Source organism: Strongylocentrotus purpuratus, unplaced genomic scaffold (genome assembly GCF_000002235.5).
Source record: "Strongylocentrotus purpuratus isolate Spur 01 unplaced genomic scaffold, Spur_5.0 spur5_scaffold_3, whole genome shotgun sequence".
Classification (NCBI taxonomy): domain Eukaryota; kingdom Metazoa; phylum Echinodermata; class Echinoidea; order Camarodonta; family Strongylocentrotidae; genus Strongylocentrotus; species Strongylocentrotus purpuratus.
Genome location: NW_022145609.1, coordinates 32,011,766 through 32,039,705, shown reverse-complemented (window position 1 = coordinate 32,039,705; position 27,940 = coordinate 32,011,766). Strand labels below are relative to the sequence as shown.

The 27,940-nt window shown below is 38.0% G+C and overlaps 1 protein-coding gene across 1 annotated transcript; it reads left to right on the top strand.

Moving 5' to 3' along the window:
• Positions 1–22: 22 nt before the first annotated feature.
• On the top strand, positions 23–27,940 carry LOC105437077 (chloride channel CLIC-like protein 1). The gene is made up of 9 exons (XM_030996196.1): positions 23–449; positions 14,110–14,311; positions 15,073–15,291; positions 19,401–19,495; positions 20,331–20,393; positions 21,163–21,294; positions 21,812–21,964; positions 25,440–25,662; positions 26,600–27,940. Exons 6-9 carry the CDS (start codon positions 21,208–21,210, stop codon positions 26,692–26,694), a joined length of 558 nt encoding a protein of 185 aa, XP_030852056.1. The 5' UTR covers positions 23–449; positions 14,110–14,311; positions 15,073–15,291; positions 19,401–19,495; positions 20,331–20,393; positions 21,163–21,207; the 3' UTR covers positions 26,695–27,940.

The window sequence follows — 27,940 nt, the reverse complement described above, 5'->3', positions numbered from 1 at the left end:
GATACCTGGATACGCGGGCGCGGGAAGGAAGCACAGAGTCCAACCGTATATAGGCCGACACTCGATCCTATCATTCAGTTTTCGCTATGAGTATGAATGGATCGAGACCTGGTGGAGACACTGCGCTGTGACATGTGAAGCATAAAAAATATATAAAATCGGACAGAATTTGAACTGCATAATATGTGGAAAAGCTGCGGAATGGAGCGCGGGCACTCAAAACCGTCCAGCGCTCCATGTACCGGTCATCCACCACGTCTGGCTTCCATAAAAAAAACAGCTTGCGTTTTTTCTATCACCTGGACTGGTGTGTAGACTCTAGACCCTAAAACAAATCTTCATAGACCCTCTACAGTTCTCATAGTCTACTAGGTTTTAACTTTTGCATATTTTACACGAATCATGAGAAGCAGTTTCAGAAGTTCGGTTTCGTCACCCACATCGGACAGGTAAGCATAGTTGCTGAAAAGGCTTTTGACGAGTAGATCTAGACCCTACCAGCATATAGACGTAGGGAGATATTGCAATTTTGCTAAAATTGTATGAAATTGCGTTGGTGTCATGAGAATCATGAGAAGCAGTTTCAGAAGTTCGGTTTCGTCACCCACATCGGACAGGTAAGCATAGTTGCTGAAAGGCTTTTGACGAGTACCAGCATAGACGTAGATCTAGACTTCTAGTCTAGGGAGATATTGCAATTTTGCTAAATTTGTATGAAATTGCGTTGGTGTCAGATCGTGTTCGTTCTCAGAATCTAGCTATCCAAGGGGCGCCAAGTGTTACCCTAGTTTTCGGTATAAAATCACCTCATTTTGTAAACAAAATTTGTAACGAATTGATTTTTTACAAAATGATTTGTACCAAATTCATTTTGTTACTTAGAGAGGTCTACTTTTACTGGCGCTTGAAGCTTCAGCTTATGTGCCCCTCATTACTGCATTGGATTCGCGTAGAGTAAAGGAGCCGGGTTTCGGCCACTTAAGACAAAATCCTATTTTTTTTGGACTCTTTACTTCCTATTTATTATCATTTCTTGTTCAAATCATGAAGCAAATATTATTATTATTTAAACAATAAAGAATCCCAGAAAAAAATCCCGAATTGCCATGACAAAATTCATTTCAATTTTCACTGTTTTGACCTAGCTTTTGACCTAGTACAAAGTCAATAGGAAGCGCTCGGAGCAGGTATCCGGTGCTCGCCTGGTCGAAAACTAGCACTGCCGTGATCGGAAATTGGAATCTGAATTAGACGGACATATCGTGCGTTGCGGTGTGCGGCTGCATTGATTTAATACATGCGATGAGATACTTTTGAGCTTGCGACTAACACAAAATCGGGCTCTAAATCTGAAAAATACTTGAAATAAAGCTCATTTTATGGTACCCATATTTCTTACAGACACGCGTAAGATAGATCTACTCGATTTTTCAGATTTCGGTAGCGGGACCGCCGATTACATCGCTAAAATATGATATTTTAGGATATATTTTCGATTGCAAATGTGGTTCTTCAGTGACTCTGGCATGGTTTGGTATGTGTGGGATATGTGATATGCTATTATGCGATGTATTTTAAGGGGATTTTACCATGCATCCAACGGATCAGCCGAAGAATGGAGCTGGTCGATTACCCTTCCTTTACTCTACGCTTCTCAGCTCCGAATATCCACCTAGGCCTAATAAAGAAAATAATGGCCCAAATAACTGAACTTGGGAGGCTTTTACTTTTACTAGCATGACTAATCTAGATCTAGTCGGTAACATTGTTGAAGGTTGATGAAAAAATTGTGTAGGTCTAGCCCACACATAGGAGCATCCAGGCGCGTACGCAGGGGGGGGGGGGGGGTTTTGGGGGGTTAAACCCTCCCCTTTGGAAATTTTTTGTGTGTAAACCCCCCTAAAAAAAACCTAAAATCCCCCCCTTTGGATTTTTTTTTTTTTTTTTTTTTTTTTTTAATTATTAAAAAAAAAAAAAAAAAAAAAAATTATTCCCATGGCCGACCTAAAAAAGGTGACCTTACCCCCCCCCCCCCCCCCCCCAACGGAGCAAAATGTCAAATTTCCAAATTTCGAGACCAAAAAAAAAAAAAAAAGTGTCCTCTTACCCCCCCCCCCCCCCCCCCCCCCCCCAACGGAGCAAAATGTCAAATTTCCAAATTTCGAGACCAAAAAAAAAAAAAAACCCCCCCCCCCCCCCCCCCCCCCCCCCCCCCCCCCCCCCCCCCCCCCCCCCCCCCCCCCCCCTTATTCAGCGGTCGGCTGAGTCGTTGCGATTTTTTTGGGACCAAAAAAAAAAAAAATGTGTCCTCTTACCCCCCCCCCCCCGCTTATTCAGCGGCTGGCTGAGTCGTTGCAAAATTTTCGGACCGATTTATAAATGTTAAAACCCCCCCCCTTGAAAAAATCCTGCGTACGCGCCTGGGAGCATCACTATCCTGGCTGTGTAGTAAAAGCTGTGCTTTTGATTCTCAAGTTTCAAGTTTCAAGTTTTATTTATCTTTCTTTCATAACACACTTTACAAATATGACATGAATATAACAAGTTTACAGAATATGGCGTTACAAAAGAAAGATGAGGTGACCTTGGTTGAAAGCAAGGCTTGTGGATTTAAGGTCCCTCATGAGTAGCTTATGAAAATGTCCTAAAAGAACAAAACTCGTCAGATAAGAATAATGCATACATTTAAGTGCTGACAAACTAAACTAACTAAACAACTGATAAAATATAAACATAAATAAGTATAATAAAATAAAATCTACTGACTACTAAATAATGGCTATAAACAAAAGAAACAGGAAAATACAACGAGCAACAGGACTGAAACACAGACAAAAACAAAAAAAGACAGACAGATGAATAGATGTGAGAGATGGGAGTAGAATTATGCTGACCTATATAGTAATTAATTTTCTTAAATATTGATCACAACTATAAATCTAGACGATATCGACTCAAATATAGTAACTTCAGTTTGCGCTTAAATACATAAATACTGACTGATTGCGCTATTCTTGGTTCAAGGGAATTCCAAAACCTAGGTCCAGTGGACCCCACAGTAGTAAGGGCAAATTGCGTTCTAACAAGAGGCAAGTGATATGCTTGCGCCTGACGTGTGGAATAACTATGAACTTGGTTATTTTTCTTAAATATTCTAGCCAAGGCTACTGGCATTAGACCTGCATTCAATTCATACATTAGAGCTCCTAGTTGTAAATGATAAATATCTTCAACTTTCAAAACACTACTATTATAAAAAAGAACATCTGTATGCGCAAGATAGTGTGTATTACAAACAATTCGTATTACTCTTTTCTGTACCAGTAGTAATTTATCCATTTGAGATTTGAACGAGTTGCCCCAAGCTAGCACACCATAGTGCAAATATGGCAAAATTAAAGTTCCGTACAACATGCGTAAAATATTCAGTGGGAACACAGATTTCAATTTATAAATTACACCAGTATTTCTTGACAATAATTTACAAAGTTTACTAATATGATACTTCCAATTTAAATGTTCATCAATATGCAGGCCAAGAAATTTAAATGTAGATACTCTTTCAATCTCAACACCATTGAACATTATATTTCCAGGCAATATACTCAGGGAATTACTAAAGAGCATATAATTAGTTTTTTTAAGATTTAAAGACAACTTGTTTGCATGAATCCACAAAGTCGCATTTGTCAACTCAGAGTTTACAGTCTGCAAAAGAGTTTGTGGATTTCTGTGAGAGAAAAATACACTCGAGTCGTCTGCAAATAAAATGAATGATAACATTTTTGCGGAAAGTTGAAAATCGTTAATATACACAATAAACAAAAGCGGGCCTAGAAGGGATCCCTGTGGGACCCCACAAGTGACGTCCCGCAAATCTGAATCAATTCCATTTAAAGTAACAAACTGTTTCCTATTTGTTAAGTAGCTTCTAAACCAATCTAATGCTATTCCCCTTACACCATAATGGCACAGTTTATCTATTAAAATATAATGATTTACAGTATCAAACGCTTTAGAGTAGTCTAAGAAGACACCAACTGTATGCATGCGTGCATCTAAGGCACTGGATATCTTATCAACCAAATGTAGAATAGCATGAGTGGTAGTGTGTTTTTCACGAAAACCAAACTGAAAATTAGACAAAATGTTAGCATTCATCATAAATGTTATCGTCCGAGTATACATTAGCTTCTCAAGAATTTTAGAAAAGGAATTCAACAAAGAAATAGGACGATAATTATTCATAATAAGGGCATCACCCTTTTTAGAAATGGGCACAACCTTTGCAATTTTCATTTACATGGGTACAACACCAGTGGTCATTCATAGATTAAATATATGTACGAGGGGTACATATCAAACACCACTGTACAAAACTCAACTGATTTCACTCAAAATCGGTACTTTAGTGACAATTGATGACACCTAAATAGCAGTAAAATACATTTTTTTTTAAACTTAGACTACTGATGTTAAAAAGAATAATTTAAAAATTCAAATTGTAAGTCTAGTGTCAAACTTTGCTTACAGCTGCATCGACATGATTGTGTACAGTCTATGCAATATTGTGTGGTGTGTGTATTTGTGTATGGGTCTAAAAATACCCGCCTCACAGCAAGCATGCAGTGCTAGAGGTCAATACGCATTGGCATTGACTCTATGTTTTGCTGGAGTGGCCTAGCCTACTTTTTGTATGAAATGTTACTTAGGGTCTCAAATATAGACCCTATGGTTTTCTTTGAAGGTATCGCTGTGCTTAGACAGAAATAAATGCTGAAATGGGTCATTTCTTTAATAAAACTGTCATTTGTTGACATTCTCCATACTGTATTTGCTGGCGATAAGGCCGCAGTGCCGCATTGGCCACACCCCAAACTTTGACATTTCAAAGAGGGAAAAAAAACAAAAAAATAGACGAAACAAAATAATCATAATTTTCTCGTAAAAGTTTTATTACAAACTGATACCAAATTCATCATTATTCTTATAATTTACCGGAAGTTAAGCTAAAAAAAGTGATCGCAGGCAGATTTGGTGTCCGATATAGTCTATACCCTAGATCTACTACAATGTACGGTACTGTAATGCAAAATTGCATGAAATGGAAAACAAAATGGCGACTTTGGATGGATGCTTCGCAGCAGCTACGTTAAACGTTCCCTTCCTTTACTTTACTTTTGCAATGCATTGGCTTGAACTTAGATCAAGATCTATCAGCAAAATGTTGTTTTAGGAAGTTTATTTTCGTCTTAATGCAACAATGCAAGATAAAATTGTCGGTAAGATGTGTGGAAATGTCCTGTACCACAGTGGTATAGTTTTATAGTTATTTTACCGTTCGTAGCATAGTCCCATAGATATATGTGCAAATTGTGCTGGTTTTGACTTATGTTTTGTTTTTTTTTACTCTTTCGCCGCAAAGGCCGCACCCTGACTTTTTGATATTTTCTCTTCCAAAAATACTAAGGCCTTTACGCCGGCACATACGGTAGACCTACCGTACACATGTAGAAGTCTGTCTAGAGCCTAGAGGCGGTCAGAGGAGCCAGATGCAATTTCAGCGGAACAACCATCGATATCAGAGACTGAAGCTTTCGGTCTATGCTGTGCTGTGCAAGTTGTGCAACACCCCCTAACCTAACCCTGCTAACAACAGTGATTAACAACAGTAAGGCCATTAAATAAAAATATACATGTTTAGCGTCCCCGCCCGCTTCCTTTTTGGGGGCCACCACCTATTTTAAAAAAAAAAAATTATTAGGTGGTCTGTCGATATCGACAGATCACCTATTGTTTTCGTCAGAATTTTCTTTCTTTATTTCTTTATTTATTTAGACCTATTTATCAGGTGGGCTGTATATCATACAGACCACCTTATATTTTTGTTAAAATTGCCTTTATTATTCATTATTATTTATTAGGTGGGCTGTATCTAATACAGACCACCTTATATTTTTGTTAAAATTGCCTTTATTATTCTTTATTGTTTATTCTTTATTCTTTATTTTTCTTATTTCCACCCACTTTTTTGTTAGCAAGGTTACTTTGAAATGGTTCAATCAAATGCTTTGATATTTGGCACACATATGTATAGGCATATGGACAAGACACGGTAAGGTTTCCAACCTTGACCTTGACTGGTGACGTCATCTAGGCGCCATGTGAAATTTTCTGAAAATCATCTCATGATCATATCTTCATAACCAAAAGGTATTTCTCATTCATATTTATCATGATCAAGGTCAATATCAGTCCAGTTAATTTCAGGTCGAAAATCGCGCGCGTGCACGTACGTCCGCGCGTCAGTGCGCGTGCAAAAATTTTAAATGCTCAAAATCGTCTCAAATTTATTTTGCATACAGGTCATTTTAAGCATTTTTATAAAAAATCGTGCACACACGCATTTTCGCGCGTAACACCATTACACAACATAGAATCGCCTTTTTTTTTTTCTTTCATGATATTTCTCATATTTTTTCAAGGAAATTGATACCATGTTTATCTCTTTATGACCATTAATAACAAGATGAGCGTCAATTCAAGATAAATGTCCGTGCGCGCGAGCTCTTTTATTACATTGCATATATGGGCAAAAACATGCCTATACAAAATCCATTTTAGCTCTTTGAAATGAACCGTGACCTTCAATGTTTTTTCATATTCAGATAGAGCATGAGTCAGAAATATGATTCCATGTCTCATTTGGCCATTAAGTGTATCGTGACATCATCATAATGGCCTTGGAACTCAAAATACGAATTTGCATATAAAGACGTCAGCATATTTATGTAACATTGATTGTATCTCCGTAAATGTTGATCAATTTTCTTCCAAATTTCGATATGATGTAGCTGAGACAATTCTCTACAAGCTCAATCAACACCATTTTTTATTTCGATACTTCATCATAGTCAAAATTACGATTAAAGGGCACATATCAGAAATTTCTTACGTTTGTTTGTTTGATTGATTTTATTTCTGCGTTCAAAAATATACAAATTCAAAGTCAAAGTACAAAATTTCGAACAATAACAAATACAATGAATACAATGTTTACAAAAGTAATGGAATGAAAAATCATGTACAATTATATCATTCGATAAACATGTACGAAGTATACAATAACATAAGAAATATGAAATATTTTCAATAAATTAGAGAGGTAATTTGGAACGCAGGAGACCACCATCGTGAGCGGTTAGGCTGGAGATGGATGGCGGCCTCGTAAAAAGAATTGGCGACATAACTCTCTTCGAAAAACTGAGTGATCAAGAGGGTGCGGTGCAAGTGCAGGTGCAGTGAGCAGTTGCATGATAAAGAATAAATAAGTCACGGTTTTGTTATACTAATTTAAAGGTACTATGTCCCTTTTGCAGCCAACCTCAAATGCTGTAGAACTTTGCAGGAATTATGAATATGTCATGTATGTCCTATCTGTGAAATTTAAACGTTAGCAGTGTCCTCATATTCAAATTATGCAAGGAAACCCGTTTACTTGCTAGACTTCACTGCCAGACACTATTGATTGACTGACTGGCTTTTTTTTCTTCTTTGGTAATAACATACATGAAAAGAGTTGTAAAGGGTACATAAGCATTTGTCTACATCAATAACCCGCTTCTTGTGATGGCCAAGATTAAACTGATTGAATCTTTGCGCAGCATAAAACGTATGACCATTCGGTACAATTGTCTGAAAATCAAGACTATTACTTTTGGGCTCTATAGCCCTAAAGTCGATTTGACAACTAATAGTCATTATTTTTCCACTTGAAGACATTTTCAAGCCCCACCTTTTTTAGGGAAGTTCTAAATTAGTATTATCTTTCACATGCAGTTTGAATTTAACTTTTTCATTGTTTTGGCCTGCAAATGGGACACAGTACCTTTAAAGGCAAATTATTTTTGGAGTGGACTTAGCCTTTAACCACTTGACTGCGGACCACGTACATGTACATGCTTAGGGCATTGCAATTTCATGACCGTAGCACTGCATAATGCCAAGCCCTACTGTGTAATTAGCACTGCAATGCTGTTATACAGGTCTTTAACAGTAGATGGCGTTATTCCCAAAAAAATCTGGCATTTTTGTGTACAGTGTACATTTGTTTTTACAGTACAAAAATGCTGTAGCACAGGGCGTATGAACGCGTATTAAGCCAATAGCAGTCAAGTGGTTAAGATGATGATCATTACGGTTGCTTACTTTTCTTTTCTAATAAGTGCACTTATTCTTTTAAATAAGAGCCCTTTTCACCTCCAATAAGTGTCCCTTTTTCATACCAATAAGTGCCGATTTTTATCTCTGGTAAGTGCCCCTTTACATTTGAGAGAAGTGCCCCTATTTTACTTTTGATAAGTACCCCTTTCACTTCTGACAATTAAATTGCGCCTAGGCCTATTCAAATTTGGGAGACTGGGCCAAATTTCTTATCATTTTGATGATTCCAGAACCTTGCAGTACACACCAATAGTATACGCTAGATGATCAACCTTTTCTGATCGATTACACAACGTTTCTTTCACAATGCAATCGCATGACCGTAACTGGGGCGGTATTCTGAACCCTGTGTTATCTCTAATATTGTTGTATCTTTGGAGATAAGATAAAGTTGGTATTCTGAACATTGTTGTAACTTTTGTGTTATTTTTTGTTGTATCTTTTCTCTCATCTTATTGGCCGCGCCTGCGCTCATACTTTGGTGCGCTTGCAATTGTGCGTATTTTTAATAAAGTGGCATTTAATCCTCATTTGCATATGCGCAAGGGAGATAATATGTCGAGATAATTGGTATTCTGAAAGTTGTTGTATCTTTTATCTTATCTTGCATGATATTTACAACAATATTTACAACAGCTAGGGGGTTGTTGTATCTTTCGTGGTAATATAATGGCGGCAATATTTTATGCCCAGAACCAACTTCGTGCCAATAGACGAGTTAGAAGAAGATTGTGTGTTGACCGGAAACATCACAGATGGGAACTTTCTAAGATATTACATGCTCGGATATGACGATTTTAATGCTCTCATCTTAACCAATATAGTGAAAGCGTGATTTGTCTTCATGATCCACATTCAGCAGCGCATAATGATGACGTGCGTAAAAATTGCTCAAAGCGCATCTTCAGATATGGCATAAAGTATTCCTATTGGTTGACCTACTTATCATGCTTATATAAAATAGATTTTGATTGGTAGGGTCCATAAAAATGGGCGTGTCATCAATGGTTAAAGATAAGATAGAGGCGGTCCTTCAAGAGATAACACAGGGATAAAACAATGTTCAGAATACCAACTTACAACAATATTAGTGCTGTGTTATCTCTGGAAGATACAACAAAAGATAACACAAAACTTACAACAGTGTTCAGAATACCGCCCCTGGTCTTTATCTTTAAGACAACAAACTGTAAATGTTGAACATTGTTTCTTAGTAATAATATATTACTTACTAGTCATGCTAGTACTACTAGTAGGCTCTAGAACTTAAAAGTAGCACTAAATATTTATATGTTTGCCTATCGGCTTAACTTTAGAATACCCCATCAAAAGACAATAGGGTTAATGTACATAAACAGAGGAAGACCTAGGGTTAGAGTTAGGTTTAGGTTTAGTGTAAAGCTAGTCAAGTCTTGAGATTTAGCCCCATTGGTGAAGAATTTGGTACTAGGGTGTCTGATCGCGCACCCGATGTTGTGTGCTAAAATCTTTCCCATAGAGATTGCACGCATTCCTATGTGGTCTACGTGCATTGCGCGACCAAGCAAAATTGGTCAATGATTTTATGAAAAATTTGAAATTCAAACCTTTATAACAAATGATCCTGAAGGTGAAACTTAATAATTGTGGTGTCATATGAAAGAGCAGGTTTTTCTCCATATTTTCCATAGGGGGCCACCCCCGGAATTCTCAAAAAAATCTTGCTCAAAACAGCGATTTAAACATCGTTTCCATGGTAACTCTGAGATTTACCAATTTCACGAACTGCTCCCCCGAGGGATAAGTTGGGCAAGCTGTAAAGAATATATCCATGCACTTATTTTTTCTCTAGTCCCAAGGGATCATTTGGCACAACAGTTTGAAAATACCCTTGCTCCACGCTTTGCATATCGTGCTGTGCATTAGCTGTGCAGCTTTTGAGCAGAAATTAATCACTTTTCTGTCCATTCTGACCAAAATGCTATGAATATTGCACAGTTTTTGAGGGGCTGTATCTTTTGATAGAAACATTGGTGAGTCTTGAATTTGAAAGGTAGGGGTCTATTATTCTGATTACATTTTTTATTCCAATATCCAACAAAAATGGTGAAAAATGATCCCAAATTGAAAATTGAAAAATTGTTCAGACACCCTATTGGTACCCTGCAAGCATTCGGTCAATTTTTGTGGTGGGGTATTCTAAAGTTGCTCCTGCCTATCTTTTCTTTCCCTCACACCTAACCAAGTACCAACACACATCCCCACTTGATTGGGTACAGATTTCACATTTTTCAGCCAAGTTATATTCATACACATAAGAACAAGCAGATGGGACTACAAGCGACTACTCGACGACAAAATGTCTCGACGATTAGAATATACCCTAATAAACCAGTCTTTAAAAGCTAATTTTCGTGATATTTAAATGAAAATGGTAATCACTTACTTGTGAAATGTGCTCACGGAGCCTTTCACAACTCGATTTCTGCAATTGATGGCCGCACAAGATCAAGAAGGGCATTTTGTTGACATTTGAACTATGATTTAGAAAGTCGCCATGTCATTCGCATAGTGCTAGTGACTGACGCCAATCATCCAATTCAATGTAATATTAATCGGATCGGAAGCAGGAAGTGTTATGCGCTAGCTAGCTGTGCAAGACTGCCCGCGGCGGGTATGGCAGGCCCTTTGTGTAAAAACTAGATACATTCTGTTTATCTCAGATAAACTCAGTTTATCAGAAAAACTGAGTATATCTGAGACAAACAGATTTTTTTCAGATAAAGGTACGTCATTAGAATAGTAGTTCAAATGCGGGTGTTTGGAAAACGAAGACCGGGGACCATGTGCGCGCACGTACACGTGTCAAGGAGATGATCCCCGGTCTTCGATCTTCGTTTTCCAAAATAACCCAGTTTTGGGGGGAAAACGAAGACCAAAGACCGGGGACCCATGTATTATGTGTGTTCGGCGTTGATAATAATTACAATAGTACTGAAACACTGTCAGAATGATTAAAAACGATGATGATAATAATAATAGTATAATAATAATGATATTTTTTGTAAAGCGCTTAGAGACATTTGTATTAAGTGCTATATAAAAATTAAATATTATTATCATTATTATGATATTAATATAATAATAATAGTAATGATAATACATAATAATAATGATAAAAGATGATGATAATAAAGCATAACAACTTATGCAAAAGCAAACCAACAAAATAAATAACCTATGGCAGGTGGCTGCTACAGACAGGTTCTTAACACCTAATCTATATCCATGTGAACCAATTTTTAGTGGCCACTGATAGGAATATGTCTACTAAAGAGAGATGGCCGCTAATTAAGAGAGAGGTGACTGTATTTTCATCATTTATAATCGCACATGTGCGCCCGTCCAAATCGAGGAGAGAGAGGAAGAGACGATCCCCGATCTTTGATCTTCGTTTTCCAAAATACCCCGGGGTGTTTCGGAAAACAAAGACTGAAGACCGGGGACCCATGTATTATGTGTGTTCGGCATTGATAATAATTACAATACCACTGAAATACTGTTAGAATGATGAAAACGATGACAAAAACAACAACCACAATGATATAATAATAATAGTATAATAATATTAGTAATGATAAAACATAATAATAATGATAAAAGATGATGATAAAAATGATGATAAAAATGATAACATTAATAATAACAACTTTTGCAAATTATTTCTTGTTGATCAGAGAAAGAACAACCGACCTGATCTGTTATCTTGTTTGTATACAGTGTTGTTGTGTGTCTAATTTAGCAGTCATAACAAAGCAATAAAAGACTTCATTATTACATTTTACAAGGCAAGTGATTGATTTTACTTATTGCTGATTGTGTGCAGTCATGTGTGAAGAGAGGAAGGATGTGATCACATTTGAACGTAATGCACAATACAAGTAATTTTTTAACTTTCTTGACACAGTAGTGATAACTGGAGTTATATTAGACTGATTAAAGAAAAAATATTAATACCTTAAACTGATTAAGAAAGTGGGTCTGGAAGTATACGATTATAGGTAGTTGGAATATGGAAATCCAGGGGGAGGGGGGGGGGGTAAGACATACAGGGTGCACCGCTCTATTGGACCTATTTTCAACCCAAAAAATCCCTTAACATGGGTCTGTTTTTTCTCATAACTTCAAAAATGTTCGGGAAAATGGGCCTTTATTTCGAGTTCAGTTCTCCTAAATGACCCTTAGAAATGGGTAGGGTTTCGAGGCTTGAGCGGCACACCCCCGTCCAAGCCAAATCTGAGACCCTGCCCCCGGGCTGGAAATACATGATAAAGGCAAATGCAATTTGTGAGTACCGGTAGTAAACTACAACCTTTGTTGTAAGATCCCCGGTCTTCGTTTTCCAAAACACCCCGGGGTATTTTGGAAAACGAAGATCGAAGACCGGGGATCGTCTCTTCCTCTCTCTCCTTGGTTTGGCCTGGTGCACATATGCGACTATTAATGATGAAAATACAGCCAAACCTGTCTTAGCTCTCTTTAGACTAGAAGACACCTATCTATAGTGGCCACTAAAAATTGGTTCCCATGGATATAAATTAGGTGTTTATGAACCTGTCTGCAGCAGCCGCCTGTCTATCAAGGTCATTTTAGTTCACGTTTTTTCTTGGGTAGCCATTGTAGAAAGTTTTTACTGTCATTTCCATTGCATAAGTTCTTATGCTTATTATCATTATTATTATCATAACCATTATTATATTATTATTATCATTATTAGCCTATTATTACCGTTATTATTATTATCAGTGTTGTTGTTTTGTCATCGTTTTCATCATTGTGACAGTTTTCCAGTATTATTGTAATTATTATTAATGCCGAACACGCATATGGTTTCGGTCTTCGTTTTCCAGAAACCCTGGGGTATTTTGGTAAACGATGATCGAATACCGGGGATCGTCTCTTGTTTTCTCTTCTTGATCTGGCCGCAGCCAGGTTTGCTATTTCATATAATGCCTAAGTTTGGGCGGTTAACCTATATATTAGTAGGTTAGGAACTATAACTATAGTAGTGTGTTTGTGTTTATAGATTATGTGACTTTGTTTGCATACAAATGTTCAATTATGTTTTATAGTTATTATTATTTTTTATTAAAAGGCAGTCCGTGTCACGAGGTTAACCATCACAGGTCTCCTCCTGTTATACAGACTCATCTCATCTCTATTTTTGGTACCCTACCATCTACAAATATAACGAGGGCCACCTGTCTATAAAGGCCATTTTTTGTTTCCCCTGGGTAGCCATTATAATACACTTTTTTCCCTGTAGTTGTTTTTTCTTTGCATAGGCCTATTATTTTTATGGGTGTTTGGAAAACCCTGGAATGACATGTATGAAAGATAATGTCCAAAAATGGATGAAATATTAATTATGCTTAAAATTATTTGTTATTTACCATTTGTTGAAATAAATATATGGCCCTTTTATAGAAATTTTACCAGGTAGAATTTCTGTGGGGGTAAAATGAATGGTATAATCACAATGGCCTGGGGTTTGCATGCTGTTTTACCATAAATATTTATCAGGTTAAAAGTTTTATTAAATGTTTGTCTTTCACTGATGTTAAGGCATAGGTGTAGATACTTATGTAATACCTATTCATCAGGGGTGAATAGATCATCCCCCTGATGAATGGGTGAATAGATCATCCCCCTGATGAATGGGTATCAATTACACATTGACGCCTATGCATATAGGCGTATAAAAGAATTGCATCAAATTGTCACCCACATGCAGACTCGAGAGGGCTTTGAATCCACAGATCCCTTGTAGCTAGACCTCTCATTCTGAAATCATAATTATGACACATGCCCATTCTTTTCTCTTCCCTTGTGATTCTCAAAAATTAGGACTGGTTTGCTGATGCAAAATGCTTGGACTTTGGTCCACGGCAACATCCAGTATCAAGATGTTACTGACACATTTCATACTGGTGACAGCCTTAGCTACTGTTCTAATAGCCCCTCTACCAAACAGGGTTAACAGAGCTGGAATTCCAACTCTTGGATCCTTTTTTGAACGAGTGTCAACTTTGTTAAGAGCACTTGAGAGGTTTGTTTAACAACTTAATTACCACCTTTCATGTCTTGTGTGTGTATACTTGTGTGTCAGTGCTGCATAATACTGAATTATGTGTTGTTAGTTTATTTGTTACTAAGTGGTTCCAAAGATGAAGTACCACATTTTACAAGAAAATGGAAAAGCAAATGTTTTGGCGGGGGTTGGGGTGGTGGGGGATGTATCCAAATATACGAGGTTTAAGGGAAAGCTATTTCACATGCCCTCAGAATTTTCTTTTAATAAATCTTTACTGAAATTTAAACATGCATGGACTTGGGAGTCTAGGGAAAAAACATTAAAGATTTTATTTAGCAAAATTTCGGAAATTCAGATTGTTCACCTTTATCATAGACTAATTGTGAAGGGCATTTTCTGCTGCATGTTAAGGAACCTCTAAGAGTTTTTAAAAAAAAGTGAAGACTGGAGAAGATGACTTTTTTTTTTTTTTTTGCTAAAAAAAATAATAAAAACCTACATATAGTTTGTGCTGAACAAAAATGGACAATCAAAGACACAGTTATGAATCCTTGATGTCCAAGTCAGAGGATAAGACCAAGTCCTTCAGCTTCGAGGACCAGGCCTGAAAAATAGGGACTCGATACCGCACTGGTTGGTGTGTGTGTGTGTTTGAAAAATTATATAATAATAGAAAGGCAAATGCATATTTTCTTACATTATTTTGCTAATATAATAGTGTACTAGGACATTTTGTGTTATATTTAGTTTCGTATTCACTTTCTTTCTTTGTCCAGATTCACAGAACACCATGACTTGAGCCAACCAAGGCAACTTTCAAATTCTTCCTTGACGACTCTTGAGGAAATGTGGGAGACTTTAGAAGTAGTCTTCAGGCATTTTCAACGATTGGAGGATGATCTTCCACCACAGTTACATAGTCCAGTTAGCAATGCCCTTCACGAAACCCTTGACTTTTTGAGGCGTGTTCTTGAGACTATAGTATCAGATAACAGGTAGGAGTCTTCACTGTTTTTCTTTCCCACATGAAAAGAAAATGACCATCCCAGACTGCAGTATTGAAAATCAACATTTGATTTTTAATTTGCTTCATGTGATTCAGCAAATATTTGAATCTGAATCTGAATTATTTCATTGGTCACAAAGAAATAAGAATTCATAACATGACTGAATCAAAGAACGTCGATCAAGTTGGACCAACAAATGTACCTCCGAATTGCTTGCAAGACATGAAAATCAGTAACATAGAAAGCTCAAGCTGAATAATTGGGTTGAATAAAGAGACTATATACTCACATATCAGTCACTGAAGTTGCTTGTCCTCAAAATGTAAAAAATATTGACTCATTTACATATATGTACGTATGTACTGTCTTTTAACAGAAAGACAACATTATTTTCCCTCTAAAAGGCTTGTAGTCTCTGGCTGAGTATAGACATGGCCCATTCAGATAATTGAGCTGGCCCACCAGTATTTAATTGTTTCAACCAAGTGACATCGGGCCCCATCGGGCCTACGTATTTGGGATATAAAGATAATTGGTGGACATGCACTTGATTTCCTGGTGTTTGTTTAAGTACATATAAACAACTGGGTACTGATGCATATTTGTCAGGGAAATCACTTCATTACATGTATATACCCGCCAAAAAAGTTTGAAGGGGTTATTGTATATATAGGAATCGGTCACACAGTGAGTAGGCTCTAGCGAGATATTTTGTGCATGCTATGTGCATTGCACGTCAGTCAAAGGCTTAGCGCCCACTACTGACATGGTTTGAATAGCTGCTTTTCTAATTCCGATAAACTCAGTTTTTCTGATAAATCTGTTTTTCTCAGATAAACTCAGTTTATCAGAAAAACTGTTTATCAATGATAAACTCAGTTTATCAACTGATAAACTGAGTTTTTCTGATGAATCAAGTTTAACTGTTGATAAACTGAGTTTATCTAGTTTGTACACAAAGGGCTTGCCATAGGCGGGCGAAGCCACACAGCTAGTGTTTAGTTCCGAGATCCATTTCCCGAGCGTGCCATTTTCGCGCCATTTTCAAGCCATTTTCAAGCTTCAGTGAAACATGGCCGACAATCACATCCGACGTCATGCCGATGGCAATGGACGTTCGACTAGGTTATCAACTTGGAGTTGGATGAACTATTTCACCGGGCCAGGTAGTGAAGTTATACCGTCGGTTGTTGAACGATCTTAAGGCTAAGCCTCGGAGGCTCGGTCACAGTCTAGCGCATAATACAAATGTCTCTAGGCTAAGCGCTTTGCCTTTACAAATGCCATTACAAATGCCATTACGAACACGAACTGCTACCAACGCCCTACGAATCTTTTTCAGACAATCGAAATTCGGGAAGACAATGGAAAAACAGGGAGATTCGTTTTAGCCAATACAAATTACAATAAAGTAGGCCCTAGACTATTACAGATACTAGATAGTAGATCTAGATCTAAATAAAGATTCTAGTCTAACTCTAAGTTAGTAGATCTAGAGGTCTACCAGACAGACAGACAGACAGACAGACAGTTATTTCTGTTATTTCTGTTATTTCTGTCTCAATTTACTGATACTTTACTTTTCATATAATTTTAAGCACAGCTTGCTACGGTCACAAAGGTTCGTACGAACGATAATTTCGTACGAATCTCCGTTTTTCCATTGTCTTCCCAAATTTCCATTTACTGAAAACCGTTCGTTCGGCATTAATCATAGCAGTTCGTAATGGCATTTGTAACCGAGGCTTTAGTAAGTTAGTAAGATTGACAAATTTTGTTATCCTTCCCCATACACAGACGGTACCCCCCGGCCCCCCACTCAGTGTTATTTAGGGTAGGTTATGCGTAATCTATGCATGTTTACTCCTTTTGAAAAAAAAAACCCTAGATCTAGACCTAAGTCCGGTGTGTAAAGTCAATACGGGCCGGATTTTTGTGCGTGAAAAGTACCCCTTTACCGGACATTTTGGGAACACGCATGCGGTCCCTTCGACCCCGGAGTGGGGGGGGGGCGGTACCCCTTATATAAAGCAAGTTGTCGGTCCACCCTTTCCCTGACCCATTTCTTCCACTTACTAGCTACCCCATAGGATGTAGGGCCTAGGCCTATACTTCAGTCTCTTTAAAGATACTCGAGCCAGATGCAGTCTCTGGAACAATTAAGTGTCGATATCAGAGACTGAAGCTTTCTGTCTACAGTAGAAATAGCTTATGAAATTGCAGAAACCCTGGTGCTTCAAATGTCCAGGGCGCGCTGCCTCCCCAAATCGGTGTTATTTAGGGTAACAAGTACCATGTTCCCTTCCCTTTGAAAGCACCCTCCTAAGTCCGGTGTGTAAGGTCATTACAGGCCAATTTTTTTGTGTATTATGAGCGAGACTTTGTTGGTGAAAAGTACCCCTTTACCGGAGATTTGGGGAACATAAATGCGGTCTGTCCATTTCCGGAGTGGGGGGGGGGGGGGGGGGGCTTGGCGCTGGTCCACTGCAGGGGCTTTGACCCCACCTGTCCGTGCAAGCTCAGTGCTACGCTCTCTCGAATTATCCTCCATGATTTATACATTATTCTAAATTTGGCATGAGAGTATCGGTATACCGATGGCGTATAACTGCAAGCCTCTGTTGGTTGTTTTGATTGTTATTTTCTACTGTTACATTTTTGGGAGTAGGCTTGGCTGCGGACTGACTGTAAATGTAATGTTATTGCCCAATTATTGTTCCAGAGATGTCAGGTTCAAAGATCAGCTATGCGTGACATTTTCATGACTCGTTGCGCTGGCAAGGGTATAGCAAACCTAGAGCGTATATTGTACTTACCGGTAATATATATATATATATATATTAAGACGTAATAGTCAGCCTGCATGCAATGTACATGTACGTACACAAACCCTAGCCGAGACCTCGAGGCGGTCGGCCAGTACGTACTACGTAGTCTAACAATTACTACCTTTTTTTTCCCAGTCTGGCCCTGATGCATAACTTAAATGGTTGCCATGCGTGACAGCGTTTTCAAACCCTCCATGCGTGAATTGGTAGCTCTGTTGTTCATCTAGCTGAGCCTGAGGTATTGGGCGTTTTGTACCCAGTTCAAGGCAGTTGAGTGCACCACGCGACATTGCTGTGTCAATTGTTAATCTTCCCCAGCTGCAGCCATCATCTTGCAGAGGATGGGAAACTGAAAAAGGATGGCATAATCGTGAAAGCCAAAACAAAAACTTATCAAAATGAAAGTATAGATGGTCAAAAGAGTAACTTTTTCATGAGGAAATATTCTCCCATAGTGGCAGTGTGCCTGTATGGTTTATGTAGCCTTAAGGGCTGGATGACAGAGCTACCAAGTGTTACGCATTATGCGTGACGTCGCACATCAAGGGTCTGAAGACGCTGTCACGCATCAGGGCCAGACTGGGAAAAAAAAGGTAGTAATTGCTAGACTACGTACTGGCCGACCGCCTCGATCGAGGCCTCGGCTAGCTCCTCGCAGGGTTTGTGTACCTTTATCGCATGCAAGTATGTAGCATGCAGGCCGGCTATCACGTCGCGTCACACGCAATTTCCAAACGTACGCTTTACCCCCGTCCCCGCACCGAGTCATTAAAATGTCACCCATAGTTGATCTTTGAACTTGGCATCTCTGAGATGATGATATAAAATATGATATTGAAATCAATGTCATATTTTACATTATGCTATGGCCCGAAAGTATGCACCCTCCGGAACCCATTTTAATAACTCCAATTAGATAGGTCGGTATGAAGAAAATATATATTGCATATATAGATCTCTAGTGCACTTGCCAGATTGTAGACATAATTGCAGAGTTACAGTATTTTATAGGGTCTATTTTTCCTGTTCTTGCTAGGGGTTATTGCATGCAAACCTAGTCAAGAAAAACCAAGTGCAGCTAGTGAATACTCGCGCACCTCTTTCGTTGATCCAAGCTATCTCAGCTCTTGTAATAGAAGACAAGTATACTACCGTTGAAAACCTGGTATCGAGAACTTTAAATATTGGATATAGTCTAGATATTGAATAATGATAATAGATTTTGAATAATGATAATATCTGTTTCCCTCCTAATATTTTTCTTGTCAGATACTTACGCAGGTCGTGCATGTGCTGCCGTGATTGTCTGTGTGCTCTTCGTCTGCCTCTATCCGCAGTTTTCTCCATACGTTGGTGCTCTCACTGTAAGTTGAGAGCTATGATTGGATCAGATGATCCAGATTGCTCCAGATATTGGCTCAAAAATTGCCAAACTTTGACAAATTTTGAGAACTGTGACACCAAAATAACTTGTTTCTTGGATAATTCTCTCATTTGTAGCAGTTGTAGTCCAATGTTTAAAGCTATTTTAGTGCTGTTAAAAATTGGTCTAAATGTAGAGGCAGAACATGCGAGTCACCATTTTTTTATTATGACGATGAAAAAATAATGTGCACCATCAAAAGGGCTTAAAATTAACAAGTTTTCAGCAATGAAATACAAAAAAGGCATGCATACCAGGGATTATTTTTGTCTTTTGATGTTGTTGTAGACCATAGGCCTATATGTTTGTTGATGTTTAGTGCCTTTTTATGCGTCTGAGATGGAAAAAAGTTAGTCTGAAAGTAGAGTGAAAACAAGGATAGCTTACGTTGAGCGGAACTAAAAGTCAGGGGCGTGGCGGAGTCGAGGAGACGTCACGCTTGATGCATATTCATTGGATAGCGTGCATGATACAAACTCGACATAATGCATGTGCAACCGAATACCCCTAGGTCAGCTGTTAATATTCACAAAACCAACCTCTAGTTTTGCTCATGCAACCTCTGGTTTCGCTCTTGTTATTACATGTGCTTTATATCAAATACCCGACCTCTAGTTCTGTTCATGCAACCTGTTTCGCTTTTTAATATTATTTAAGTGTGCTTGAGTTCACAGACCTGACCTCTAGTTCCACTCTTATTATTTATGTGTGCTTTGTATCATATACCCAACCTAGTTTTGCTCATGTAACCTCGTGTTCCGCTCTATTTTAACCAGACCGGTATCACCAAGTGCCTCGGCGAACAGGTCAACCTGCTGAAGTCGCCTGCAGTTATTCTGGTAAGCCTAACCAATTCATTTCCACTCACTTACAGGTGTGGCATATTAGTAAGATTTTTAAACATGAAGTTAAAGTATACCCTCCCCCAAAAATGTTGGGAGTTTAATGTTGGCGTACTATATTTTTAGTATGAGCTTCTCATATAATTTTCTATCAAATATTGCAAGTTTAGATGCACTCTCAACATACATAAGAGTGACTCGAGTAGACTAGTTTATGCACTTGTACATGCATGCTTGCATGGAACCCAAGTCTGAACTTGGTTCTGTATGCAGAGTTTTAGGTTACTGTTATTATTGGTACGATTTATTTCAAACTTCTGCCTTTCTGTTTCTCATATTTTTCTGCTTTCATACAAGTAAACCTAATTATTACAAGATTGGATTGCCCTTTTGTGCCTGTCCCTTGGGTCTCTCCTCTCGATGTAACTCGATGTGCAGGTGGACCACTATACACCCATGTTCTCTCCTACACCCATTAAAACAGTGCAGTGGGTTTTTAATGTGCAAAGATAGTGACTCGCCTCCACACGGGGGCTTTCATTTAACATCCTATCTGAGGGACAGGGTGTTATTCACTTCAACTCTACTGACGTCTATGAAACGGGAATGGGGTAATTAACAAATATTGCAGGCTTCAGTCATTCACTTATCTTTGGTTTGACATGCAGAAGCTTTACTGACGGTTCTCTGTGTCTATATTAAATTTAAAACATAAAAGTATGATTCATTTAATCACACTTCTCTTTTTCTTCATCCTTCATTGCAGCTTGCGATCATTGTCATAGTTCCAAGCATTGTGTTTCGTGTAGGCATGTCATCAGACATATTCTTCAATCGACGCTCCCTAGCTGTCATCGTAGTCTTCATTTTCGTGTGGAATTGGATTTATTTCTACCAGGTTAGTAATCACAATCATGATAATTGTTGTTTATGTATCACCTTACAGTTAACTGAACCAAAGCATTTAGTGTGGTGTAACGTTAGTGATTATATTCAATGAAGATTCTGCACTTTGCAGTGTACACTCAATATGATATATCAGCCCATCACTATTTCACATGTGCGCACATGTATGCTTACCTAACCGCTTTGACTTTTGGGGGGTATGCTCTTAACCCCACAGTTGAGAGAGCATAAGTTGTGGCGTGCGCCTGTAATCCAGCTAAAAATGGAAGTTACAAACTAGTTCAGCCGAGGAAGCAGGTTCGAAACTGAGTCACGTCCCCTAATCATATCCGATTCATTGATACACTTCTGTAAAAACCCAATACACACACACACACACACACACACACAGTATAAGTGTCATGCTATGGTTCAAACTCATGACCATTGCTATTTTTATTATTGTTGTTGTTGTTGTTATTATCATCATCATCATCTTCATTATTATTTGTTTTCTCCTTGAATCCCAGGAAGAAAACAACCATGCATTAAACCTAATAATCCCGGCCAACTGCATGCCACACAAGATGACCTGGGTGCAGGCCTTGCAGGAATGGTTTAGTTCCATGACGTCCATCCGCACAGATGAGTGCTTTGAGTACTATAGGATCCCTCTGATCAGGGTAGGTCAATATTAAAATAATGATGATGATGATGGCTGCCTTTTTTACAGCACTTGAGCATTTTAAGGAATTTATTAATTCCTGCTGGGTACTCATTTAAAATAATGTCTTGCCAGAGGACATTAGTGCTATGACAGGGATTCAAACCCTGTACATTGTGGATCACAGTCCAGAGACTTATCCACTGGACCACAAAACACCTCTACATTACCAAAGTTACCCAGATTCTACAGGGGATAAGGGGGTATAAACAGACAATTTTACCCTTCCCCCTGGATAGACTCTATAGTCCATACCGTTTCAGATATCGATCTGCCTTTTGGTGACATTGATTTTTAAATGTTGCCCAATGCTCAGCTTTCAAATGCTCTGGGATTAGCACTTGGCTGAGAAATTGTCTTGGAATACTTGATCTTCAATACGAAGTGAGGGAGGAAAACCTTTGCTCATGCAGGGCCTTTGCTGTGGAACGCTTTCCCCCAAGAGATGTATCTGTTTGATACGGCACATAATTATTCATTCTCTTTTATTTTGTATGTTCTTACTTCTTACCCCTGTTGTTCCTTTGCAGATGCACATCTATGCTTCTACATGATTTCAATTTTTGCACTTGTGCGCCTTGAGCATTTGATTTTGAGTGGATTTGGCAATTTACAAATCTCATATATTATTATTTAATGGTAGTATTAATTCAAAAGGGGTTCGTAGATTGGGATGGTTCATGCATGTAAGCTGCTAAAGATAGGCAAATGAAAAGGAAATTAATGAAATTGAAAAAACCTGCTCCATGTAATGTTTTATGTCATACATGGTGATAAGCTTGTTTTTCTTTAAAGAAAGACACGTACCTGCCAACCCTTCTGAATAATCCGGAAATTCAGATTTTCTGGATTTTAAGGACCTTGAAATTCGGTATATTCAAATTTTTGATTTTTTTTTTTTGTTGTTGCTAATGCAAAATTAAGCATGTTTTATCATGTACGGCAATTTGAGAGTTCATGTATTGCGTGCGCTGAATAGCTGCATAAGCAAGCAGCGAATTTGTATTCGCTTTTTTGTACTTATTGAGTGCGTATTGCCAGTTTACACTGCCGCTGCATTTCTTATTTTCGAAGGCATACCGTGCTATAAATTCAAAATTCTTATTTTCAAACGTTGGCAGGTATGCAGACAACCTTGATCTACAAGAGTATTGTATTTGTAAGAGATATGTGGTACATATACTACATAATGTGACATGCACTATTCATAAACGGAATATGGTAATAACTAATTATTCATCAGAAAAGAATTTTAGATGACTTCAATCCCCAATGTAATCACATATTCACATATTCTCTCTTAGTTATGTATGTTCCCATGTATTGTATATATCTCTTTACGTATTTAAAGTTTTTTTCGCTTTTATTCTGTTATGATCTTGGTCATGTATATTTGATAAATTTTACTATTTTCTCTGTAAAGGAAACTTTGAAATTTACACTAAAATTTCTAATCGCTTTCCCTTTGTTGTCGTACTTTCTTCATCATTCTTCTTCTCCATGTCTTCCCAGTACCATATGTTCCATTCTTATCATGCCACCCCCTTTCTCTATCTCTCCTCTTCTGCATTTCTTCCTTCTTCTTTTTTTCTAACTTCACACTCTCTCTCTCTCTCAATATTTATATCTCCCTATCGCTCTCTCTCTCTTTAAATTGTTCTTCCCCTGACACTTTTCTCTCTGTCAGTATTGTTTAATTATGTTTCTATGATAAATCCTCATATACTGTGTGTGACTGCTGAATTAAATCGAGTAGCATTGTGAAAAGGCATATAATTTGCAGTATATTCTGTTGCAAAATCAAACAAATTTTCAGTACCAGTATCTACTTCTCATAAACTCAATGAATTGGCCTCGATTTCTATTTAAAATTCCTCACTTCCTCAAATCCAATGGCTTCTATTAGTAAGTCAATAATTTAAAAAATAATAATAATGACAAATTTATACTATTTGTAACTTCAAATCTTTTGCAAAATATGGAATATGTAGTAAATGAGTTGTAATCTATCTAACTTTGTATTATTTGTACTCGTCTATATCTAAGTTTTGTTGAAATGTTTTTTTAATCTGAGCTTGTAAAACTTGCAATGTAATTTAGCTCTCGAGGTACCATTTTGCAATTAAGATTCTGACATCGAATGACCTCGACTACGAGTGACGTCATTATGCTCATTGTTGAATCCACGTTGGGCCTCCTTGATAGCGCTTTAGATTGTCACACGACGCGATGCCAATGTTTAAAGATGAAGTTGAGTTATGGTCATGCGATTGCATTGTGAAAGAAATGTTGTGGAATCGATCAGAAAAGGTTGATCATCTAGCATTGAAGTATTTGTGTGTATTGCATGGTTCTGGAATCATCAAAATGATAAGATATTTGGCCAAGTCTTGGTAAAGTTACAAACATTTTTCACAGAAAGATGTATATGGGACTACACGAACACGTGGCATAAAAATCCGTCCCTGGATTTTTACGATGTTACATGACATATTTAGGATATGAAGGCATTTAAAGAGTCTTATCTGATGTTCTTCCACACTTGCATAATAAGAATGATAACGCTCACAACTTTTATTTCGTGAGTCTCCGTAAGAGCTCACATGAGAACCCACCTCTCGCATGCACAGTCATATCACTTCTTCGCATGGTTTACTGAGAAGTAACTTCTCAGAGCAGTCAAAATTTACGTGAAATGTCCACTTTTTCTACCGTCATAGAGATTTGTTTATTTCGAGAAACAAAACTTGTTTTTAGATTGTTATCTGGATAATACTGGATTTATCTGTTTTCGTTTTCTTCGAGAACATTTTTGAGCTCGCTCACAAATTATTTTTCACCTCTTCCCAGAACTCAACCTTCTCTTTTAACGCATGCGCAATGATATTCGTTTGTCTCACGCGGCAAATTTTCTTTATTACGTCATATCGAATTGTAGATATCTTTACGTCCATGCAGCTGGCCGAATGTCAGCTGTGCAGGAAACTCCTCAATTCTTTTAAAAAAGTAAAATTAAAAAGGTTGAAGTGATGTGATTGATCAAATTCATAGGTATCTGTTGTTTTAACTGTAGTCACATATATCTTCTTGAATTATAGTCTCAAAAAATACTGTAGACTGATGGCTGGCTTCAGCATTTGTATCCAGCTCGTAGTCGTTATGATCACCTCAAGATAGGCCTTAAATTTGCCCGATTCCCGTTGTGTCAATTCACATGCTAGAAGCAGATGGCGCATGCGCAGTTCCTCAAAATGACATCAGTCGTACTTGGTACTTGGTTGTTGTTCCTCCAAACTGGAGGTCGTGGTGGCAGAGGGTGGACTTATTTCAGAAGTAGTGCCACTTTAAACGTAGTAGAAGGTCGTTCAGTGTCAGAATCTAAAGCTCGCTAAAAACTATTCTGCTATTTCTAGTCCATATTTTTTTTCTTGCAGGCCTTATCCCGAACTGTCAATCTATTTTTCATTGACACCTTTCGGTACATCGGTCAAGCCATCTACGAATGCCATGAGGAGATCTTAAGAGACCAACCAACCCACGTTGGGATCTCTGCACTCACAGCATGCTATGGCATAGGGACGATTGCTGTCTACTTTTCGTACGTTTTGTACATCTCTGCAGAGGAAACCACCAGCACTGGGAGCTACCCGGTTACCGGTAAGGGTTTCACTCGATACTCCCATGATTATGAAGACTTCAAGAAGTCAACACATAGGCAATTTTAATACACTATTGTACTACTTATAGATACTAGCAGGACCCGTGGAAATCCACATTTTCATTCTTTTAAATTGCACCCTGCATAATACGTTTACACAGTCGACATGTAGGCCTACATTCCTGTGAGTTTCATTCAGGCCTATAATTAGTTACTCGTTAATTAATGTATCAATAAATTGCTTGTTAATATACACGCAAAAGGTCTTAAAGATATGTAACCCTCAATCTTCTGCCTAATTGGCACACTCAATATTATTATCAACAAAAACCTGTTCATTTACACACAGTCATCCACTCAGAGAAACATGCAGACATATAATTACATATACACCTACATGGTCACCCCTATTTAACATTTGCAAACAGTCGTGCCAACACCCAGCTGCAGTGCCCCGGGCCCGTTGATGACCTGGGCGATCAGGCTGGGTGCTGCAAGAAACTATACAGATTTTATAGCTTGTTGGGCATCGATTGTTGAAAATGCATGTCGTATCTCCCTCGTCACGCATATCATGCATTATGCATACCGAGTTTTTTTTTGTTGCTCTGTATGGTAGCTGCGCTTCACACAAACTAAGTTTTAACATGTAAACCAATAGGGATCACAACTATTTTCCTTATACCCTGAATCTTGCAGGAATATCACTCATGAACTATTCACCATTACTGGCATTGTTCGTCTCTTTAACCCTATCTAGCCCAGGCTATCTTGAAACTGCATAGCCCCTCCATTTTGAAAATTGTGGCTACGTCAACTGTTTTCATGGTGAAACACAACCAAGGCTGTATAAATGAAATACAACAGACATTTGTTATATTTCTATACTTGAAATTGTAGTTGACCGCTTTGATATAATTTTTCTTTCTCTTTCAGGTTTTCCAAATGACATACGAAGTATGTCTCCTCCTACAAAGGGCAATGTGGGTCGACGCCTTCAACCTCGAGGGGGAGCCACAGGAGCCCGATGAGGAGGACATATGTATGCGCCATGCTGCATACAGAAGTTGTATTTTTGGCAGCATGGCAAATTATTCAAGATTCAAGATTTATTTTATTTAATGCTTGAATACTTTACGGTTGAATTGATACTGAATTTACGTATTTAAAAAACATGTAAAAATAACAGAGGGTACGAAAACAGATCCAGGTAAAATACAATGACAGAAAAGGTGTACACAAATTGCAAATTTAAATTGATAATATAAATTAATCTGGAAATTGGAAACCATATGAATTTCATTGAAATAGAAACCTGCTGAAAGTAATCCGAAAAAATAAAATCAATGAATTTTGGAATTTTCAATTTAAAGACTTATTTAATCATGACTACAAATTATTTTCTCCCTTGAATATGTATGTAATATGAATAAAGAAAATATATGCTCTGTTTGTATCAAAGAAAATCAAAGAAGTATGACTCACACATATTCCGAGTAGAAGCTATCAATTTGGCCAAAACATGACATTCCACAGCTATGAGAGAGTTAATGATGTACGGTCACTTGGTCAAAGGTTAGTAACTCGACCCCCCCCCCCCCCCCTTCCAGAACACTTGTAATAACTTAGCCAAATGTAAACATTGGATAAGACAAAAGACTTCCTGTCTCCGTCCCAATAACAAGACCCTTTCCCTGAACAGGTTATGTGTGGTAGCTAAACCACCGTGAGAGTGTAATAACTGTTATAAAGGAAGGCAGAGGTATTTGTGAGATTCACTCCTGTACTGCACCCCCATCCATGGGGCAGGCAGGGAGGTCGACTCTGCAAGCTTTTGGTGTAACATGTCATTATATAGGTATTGACAATCAAGATGTAAGAGTAACTATATGTGTTGTGTAATGGATAGTGTATTGTTTTATACCGAGATTTCTGGAATGTAACTGGGATTTGGCTGGAATTACTGTTGGACTTAGCCTGGATAGTGTATTCAATGTTTATTCCGAAAACCTCGACATGAGACCGGAATCATGCATGGAAGAAATACTGGGGCGACTTCTAGGAACAGTAGGGTTTATCTTTCTATCTTTGTTTTTCTGTTAACCTCGTAGAGAGGCCGGAAAGGGCACATTGTTGGCAGAGAGGATTGGCCAAAAGTTATAAGATTTCTTTGTATATCGTAATGTCGAATTTTTGTATCTTAAGAGTTTGTTAAGATGTGAAAGGAATATCCATAGGGCAAGGTTGTTACGAAATATAGTTGATAGTTTTACTGCT

Excerpts from the sequence above, each read along its gene's own strand:
- LOC105437077 (XM_030996196.1), top strand. The coding sequence starts at position 21,208 with ATGTCATCAGACATATTCTTCAATCGACGCTCCCTAGCTGTCATCGTA. Across the intron at positions 21,295-21,811 it reads ATTGGATTTATTTCTACCAG|GAAGAAAACAACCATGCATT; the intron begins GTTAGTAATCAC and ends CTTGAATCCCAG. Across the intron at positions 25,663-26,599 it reads TGGGAGCTACCCGGTTACCG|GTTTTCCAAATGACATACGA; the intron begins GTAAGGGTTTCA and ends TTTCTCTTTCAG.